At 52.7% G+C, this 7,052-nt stretch overlaps 2 protein-coding genes across 2 annotated transcripts; one reads left to right on the top strand and one right to left on the bottom strand.

The window, feature by feature from the left end:
* Nucleotides 1–2,293: 2,293 nt before the first annotated feature.
* Nucleotides 2,294–2,993, top strand: DICSQDRAFT_147040 (uncharacterized protein; the record flags this gene model as incomplete). Its single annotated transcript, XM_007365592.1, has 5 exons — nucleotides 2,294–2,318; nucleotides 2,381–2,486; nucleotides 2,519–2,597; nucleotides 2,711–2,890; nucleotides 2,958–2,993. The coding sequence occupies 5 exons, from the start codon at nucleotides 2,294–2,296 to the stop codon at nucleotides 2,991–2,993; spliced, it is 426 nt and encodes a 141-aa protein (XP_007365654.1).
* A 568-nt stretch (nucleotides 2,994–3,561) lies between these two features.
* On the bottom strand, nucleotides 3,562–4,186 carry DICSQDRAFT_169974 (uncharacterized protein; the record flags this gene model as incomplete). The annotated part of the gene is made up of 2 exons (XM_007365591.1): nucleotides 3,562–4,072; nucleotides 4,128–4,186. The coding sequence occupies 2 exons, from the start codon at nucleotides 4,184–4,186 to the stop codon at nucleotides 3,562–3,564; spliced, it is 570 nt and encodes a 189-aa protein (XP_007365653.1).
* Nucleotides 4,187–7,052: the final 2,866 nt, after the last annotated feature.

Genomic DNA, 7,052 nt, shown 5'->3' with positions numbered 1-7,052 from the left:
CAATTTCGACATATAACCTATTTTAAAAGGGCTTATCCGAGGTCGGGCTGAGGGAATCGAGTGCAGAGAATCGCGATTTGGGTGTGCGGTGCTCCTCCAGACTGGCACCGGCGATTCGACGCGATTCTGGCAGAATCGCGGATTCCCCCCTTCTCGAATCGTCTCCCGAATCGTTCCCTCGAATCGTCCACCGAACCGCCATCTTTGACTACCCCTATTAATAGCAAACACACACGCTACGGCCGGACTTATGACGGCCGCTGTACCACAGACGAAACCAAATAAGGACTGTACTAGGATGTTTAGGCCTTTTACGAATTATGCCGTATAACGTCCGTGGGCGCGACTGTTTGTGGTAGTCCATCCGTGCTCTTACTAAAGGCAAGCCGGATATGTAAGCAAGACAATATGCGCAGAAACTACGTTACACACCATGGAGAAGCGAGGCATTCTAAAAGTCCTTCTACTGCCCGAGGAAGGTCGAGATCGGCTAGCGCCGCATACTGTGGTGGAATCAACTCCTTGTCTAGGAGCTTCGCAACAAAGATGGCCAGGATGAACTTTTCGGGAAGGTTCTGGCTGTCCTATGAATTAGCGTGCTCAACTTCATACAAACTATGGACTCACTTAAGTGCGACCTTCTGAATGCAATCCTCGATATACAGACCTATGCTTCGGGTTTCCTCCGGTGTCAGTGGGAGTATCTCTTTCAGAAGTAGGAGATTGATAGCGACGTCGATTTCTGTAAGTTCCAACTCAGACATGACTTGTACGTATGGCGTGTTGCGATGAACAATGTAGGGTGCCGGAGTACGGCGTTGTTAGGAGCGAGAAGTGGCACAAAGAAGAACAAAGACCTGTTCGTTGTGGAGACAGCTGCATGCCTAAGATAATATACCCACTGCAAAGACGCAAAGCGCAGGATGCAACTATGCAGCCACGACACCTGTGCTTGTGCGCGATTAAGGCGCTCTGGTATGATTAGGACAAATCACAGGACGATCAAGAGCAGCTAAATGGCATTGGCATCAAGACAATTTCGCGCTTGGTGAGATGTCGGCTTGAACTAGTGGCTTAGCTCTAAGCAGTAACACAACCAGGCCTGTGAACGCGTGGTTAGAGCCAAAGCGGAGCTCTCCAAATGAAGCGGCACCTCTTCGATGGCGGCCACGTGGACCTGAGCCATGGTACAGACATTTTCGTCGTTATAATCAGCGAAGGTGAGCATGATGATAAATATCAACGTGTTGAATGGAGGTGGAGTAAAGATGCATGGTGTCTGAGCCGTTCACGTCGGTCCTGCACAGACGAGATAAAGGGTGAAAATGCAAGGGTCGTGCTTGGAGGACCCCCTTCCAAGCATGGGGAGCATCCTGGCCGTAATCGACAAACTCAGTCAAAACACGGCAGTGCTGAGGCAAAGGCGAGCGGCAGAGTCAGAGGGAAGTCGGAGTTGCCCTCTGCTCCGCAAAGAGGACGCCAGAATGATACCGGTAATCGCCGCCACCTTCATCTCCCGGTCTCTCCCGATTGACGGGGAACAAGCGCCTCCTGAATCGGTGTCCAAGTCAGCCACGATGTCTTCAGACTTCGACAAGTTCTTCATCCCTGATGCTTCGTTTCCACCGAAAAGAGCTGCAGTAGGACCACTTCATGATGCACAAATACATGGAGCTCTTGCTGTCAGGTGCGATATACCTCGATGTCTCGCCAGACATTGTTAGAAATGATACACTTGGAAATGAACCATAGACATGTGACCATGTCTATGTGACGTTCGGAAGAGTGTGTACAGACGCATTCGCGGTATGATTGAACGTATGTTGTACATGAACCGAGTACTGCCTTAGACATACGCCAGAGTAAGACAAATTGTCGGTCTATCTCATCTTCTTACGTATGTGTAGACTGACGACACACATGTTCCGAACGGTTTAATAGGCTTCTCCGAGTGGCGACCCGGGCCTGTTCGATCGCGATCGTGAACCGGCGGCCAGTGTGCCTCGGTGTGTTCGATGTCCACTATTGCCTGTTGTGGTACTAGACAAACTAATTTGAATATAGGATCTTCTATGTAGGGAGCTGGATGCGCTATATGTGCGCTTCACTTGATATCCACTGATCTCGGAGATATCCAATGGCTGTGTTCCATTGTGCGCACCAAAGTGTGTACTCACGTCGGTCCTGTCGCCTTTCAGATACCTAACTCCTGTCTGCACCAGCGCGCATAGTGTGGAGGACAAATTTTAGACTGCCGGCACCACATGTAATCCCCTCATCTACGTCAAAAGGCATGACCACTGGTATCTCGTACGAAGGTGTGTCCCTACTGTGGTGAGACCATTCTCGTGGATGTTCCTGAGCGCTGACCTACGACCAGCTATAGTCCACGAGCCAAGCCGGCTGAATCTGAACACCTTGATCGTCGATCCCTGCACGATACCCGGCAGCCTGATCCTTGGGACATCCTATAACCATGCTCACGAGTCACGATGTCATCATGCGTACTCGTTACTAGTGTCGCCGTGTTCCTGATTCTTGTTTTTCGGCCATGCCGTGCTCATCACCTGTTAGGCCGCACCTGGAAAAAGGAGACAGTCAATTGCACTCTCTCGCCACATCCAAAAATCAGGTGCGACACTTCTTAACTCAAATCCTCCCCGAAGATTGTCTCCTGGTTCTATGTACAGCTTGCTAACCCGCTCAACAGCGGCCAAACCTCTCTGTCTCCACCAAGTCGCTCGCTGATACCTACCGCACGCTCAAACACAAGCCAAGTTCATCTTCTACTCTTTACGACATATCTGAAGAGCCGACCACGCCACTTGACCATACACCGAACACCACGTGTCACAAATCTCCCAGCCCTCCGTACACGACGCCACGGCGGGTTTCCTCCAGGCTAAAATCCAACAATGTCTTGCTTCGCTGGACTCATCTCTCTATGCTCTTCTCAGCGTTCGGAGACTGGCTTTCTTCCAGTGAAGGTATGAGCTCCCCTCCATGCGATTGGGACCAAGAAGTTCGTTCGGGCAGCATCAGGACCGGCTTTTTGTTTGCAATCTCCATGTACAGAATTCAGCTCTCTTCATCCGACATTACGTACTCATGCTCTGAAGTTACTTTCGTGGATCAGTCTGTATGCGATATTGTAAGCTATGTCTGACCATCCATCCCTTCATGTACCCACTTAGTAGTGCTTCTACGTAGTTTCTACACAGACGTACTTCGCTAGCGCACATTGTAGTTCATGTATCGTACAGTGTAGAACCTTGCATACTCTCCCGGCGCAGATGCGTTATGCGTGATGAAAACAAACATGTTATACTATCTGTACCATGTTCGACAGTCATTCAAACGGTCCACGGACCTCGACGGTTGGCGCAGTGTCAGGGCACAAGACCTCGAATATAGTCTTCAAAGACACGGTGAGCATTGTAACACCATCCGCAAGTACAATTTGAGGCTAGAACCCGTAGACCTTTACAAATACAACAGAATAACGTTAAAGTATAACCTTACGCCTCACCACCTGCTACCGGTGGTCCCGCAAACACGAAACTACTGGCAGATCCTCTCGTGCCGCTGGAGCGCATCGGGGCGCGACAGGACGGCGCCGCACCTCGTGCATGTCCTCGCGGACGCGGGCACACCAGTCCCCTGCGGGGGGTGCTTGTGCTTCACGTGGCGCCCCATCGTGCGCGCCTGCATCCAACTGCTGCACCACTTGCACTTCAGCATCTGCGTGCCCCACTCCGAGCCACGTACGGAAGCCTTGGCCTTCGCCGAAGCCCCACCCTTCTCCGAAGCCCTCCCCTTGCCCTTCCTCCCCGCCTGAAGCTTCCTCCCTACGTAGAGCTTCTGCCGCAGTGTTGATGATAACTCCTGAGGCGGGGGAGTGCTGTCGGAGTCGGATGACGGGCCCGGAGGCGAGGGGGAGGAGTCAGGAGAAGAGTCACCGGGAAGGAAACCACACAGCGGCCACTGCAACCACCCTTCTTCCGTGTCCGGCAGGCCGATGCCGGGGTCGATCAACTTGGGGTCTATGCACATAGGTGGCGGTGACACCGCCCTGTGAAGCAAGGTTTAGACTGTATGCAGCACTAAAAAAGTCGTCGCATACTGACCTCCGATATGACACAGCGGACCGAGGCGCATAGTATTCACGCCGCCCATAGACACTCATATCGCTAGGGATGGCAGAGCTCCGTCAGCGACCAGCGCATGGTGTAAGGGACGCGTCCAACATACAATATAATATACGCGAGGATGGGCGTGGAACAACCACGGATGCAAGCGTAGTTGGATGGGAGGCGTGGTTGACGTTGCGGATGGTCCTGCAAGGGCCAGAATGGCACCTTATATACCGTAGCTTGGTCGATGACCCCCGTTGTGCATATGAACCGTGGCCGTGGCAATGGCACTGAGCGGTACCTTCCTTTGTCCAATGTACCCGAGAATCAGTGCACCAATAGAGACAATGGGGAGCGCCGTCCCCAAAACGCGTCCTTGGCCACACTTCGAAGTCCGTACCCCGGCTCCCTCGGCGCTTTCATGCAAAGCGGCGGGCGCTACCTTTTGTCAGTGATGCCGTTGGGTTGCATGGGCCAAACACGTGGGTGGCACAAAGGAATTTGTGGAGGGAACGATGGGAATCTGTGATCGTGGTCAAAGAGCGACGAGCGCCCTGTGCAGGGCTCAGCATAAGGTTTGTCGGCTAATTCTAGGAAAGGAAATGCTTCCCGAGGACGTTCCAGAGCATCGGCGAGTTCAACGTGTTGAACTGCTTCTTTTCCCTTATTGGGAGGATGCAGCATCATGAGTTGACGACAATGGCCCCGGATTCAAGTTCTGCCTAGAACACAATTCCGTGCTCGCCTCCTTGGACTACCATGGAGCGAAACCGCACTACAATCAGCCCTTCCTGTATAATGGCACGCTAATCAGCTTACGTAGATTGACCGCGACGGAGATGTGAGAGGATGGAGTCGGGAGGGGAATCTCGCGGAAGCCATAATGGGAACTTAGCGGTCCAGAGCGCTGGCATTCCTATACTAAGTTCAATGAGATCTACGTCATCCGACTGCCGCGCCCCAGCGTACGGAGGCACAATAGCCATACTGACGATCGAGAAGCCCTAGGCTGGGAAGGGTGTCGTCCGAATGCCACAATCAGGCCTCATTCCGTCCATCCGCCCGATGGGGAAGGGTAGAGGCTGCTGGGTTCTTCTGCTAGTAGCGGGAGCCCCACTCCCATCACTGAGCGGCTACAGTGATCTCGGTTGTACCGAACGGAGCCCAGGGTATCAGTGAAGGCCTGAACCTTCCGTGGTTGCATAATGCAACAACTGTGAGTCTGCAGAGAGTGAGCGCGTGGAGCGTGTGTAGCTTGAGCACAACGTAACGAAAGCTTGAGACTCCACAGAATACTCTTCTGTCAATACGCACATACCATTTCAGACTTATAGCAGCGGCGTAGGAGGCACGCTTGCCAGCATGGCGAGGTTCCGCTGAAACGGGAGCGGTTAGGCGGAATGGCGGTGCAACGGACACGTACCAGGAAAGGCTCAAACGAGTGCGAATTTGGCCCGTCGTGAGCGCCCGTCAGGATTGTCCGAGACCGTCAAACTTTCGAACAGCATGATCTCAGCGCATGCGTTTCCCTCATGAATCAAATAGGATTTCTATGGACTGGATTGTAGCCGTTCACGTTGATTCTGCGCAGACGGGGTACACCGCATAAACGCAAGTATCGTGCTTGGAAGACCCCCATCCTAGCATAGAGTGTATCTGTGCCTTAGTCGACAGACTCAGTCAAGATACGGCAAGTGCTGAGAGGCAAGAGCAAAGTCCAGCAGATTCAGAGGGAAGCTGAGCACCGCCCCACACAAGACGACGCCAGAATCATACCGGCAATCGCCGCCGTCTCCCGGCTTCTCCCGATAGTCAAGTTGGTGGAACAAGCGCCTATTTTAGTGCCTCCTACGTATGTCTTCGACGAAATCTACATCGGTGATGTTGCGCTTCCACCGACGACAGATTCACAGAGGAGGAACCACTTCAGTATTCTCGATGATATGCAGCTCTCGCCATCAGGTGCGATGTGTCGCCGGACCTCGTTGGTCGTGACTGTATCTGACATATTCTGTCCTTTCTGGGTCGCCCTCAGCGATGTTCGTCATCAGCATAAGTTGAAGACGAGCCCATGTGAAAAAATACATGAGATTAGCGACATGCAAGGACTGGTTACGTCGTATATGCGCATCCGCGATATCTTCTAAGGCACCTTGTATGCGAACCGAGCAGTGCCTTGGACGCACGCCACAGAAGGACGAATAGTCAGTTATCTCCCATCTTCTTGCGTACGTCTAGACTCACGGTACGCATGTTCCGCTCGGTTTAATAGGCTTCTCCGAGTATTTCGGCCTGTTCGATCGCGATCGTGAACCGGTCAGTGTGCCTCGAGGTGTGTTCGATGACCACTATGGCCCGTTGTGGTACTGGACATACTCACAATATAGGATCTTCTACGTAGGGAGCTGGATGCACTACATGTGCGCTTCACTTATTATTGACAGATCTCGAAACCAACGAATGTCCAATGGATGTGTTCCATTGCCCGCACCGCATGGGTCTCTCGCCTGTCGTGGGCGTGCACCATGCATGATCATTACGCCAAACGGCCTCTCGCAGATGTTAGCGACTCAGGTCTTCTAGCGTCGGGAGTCACCTGTGCACTCCCGTACTGTCTGCCGATGCTCGCTTCGAACTTCGGAAATGCAGCGTCGTTTTTGGGGTGCGCCTTGTCTTCGTTAATCCATCAACACTCATGCTTATTACAAGCTGCTGTCGTTGACAAACAACTCTCGTACGACGTTCCCCTGTCGTTTAAGATTGTGGCCCCTCGGCTTCCCCCCAGGTCGAGTCATCATCAGTCACCATTATGCTCCTCGACTGTGGAGCCTGAGACCCTTGTTTCGTGCATCCGTCAGGTATTCACCACGTCAGCCCTCAGCCTCGCTTCTTTGAACCCTTGCAGACGCTCCACGGTAG

This window comes from Dichomitus squalens, assembly GCF_000275845.1.
Source record: "Dichomitus squalens LYAD-421 SS1 unplaced genomic scaffold DICSQscaffold_13, whole genome shotgun sequence".
Taxonomy (NCBI): domain Eukaryota; kingdom Fungi; phylum Basidiomycota; class Agaricomycetes; order Polyporales; family Polyporaceae; genus Dichomitus; species Dichomitus squalens.
This window is presented reverse-complemented; position numbering and strand designations above follow the sequence as displayed.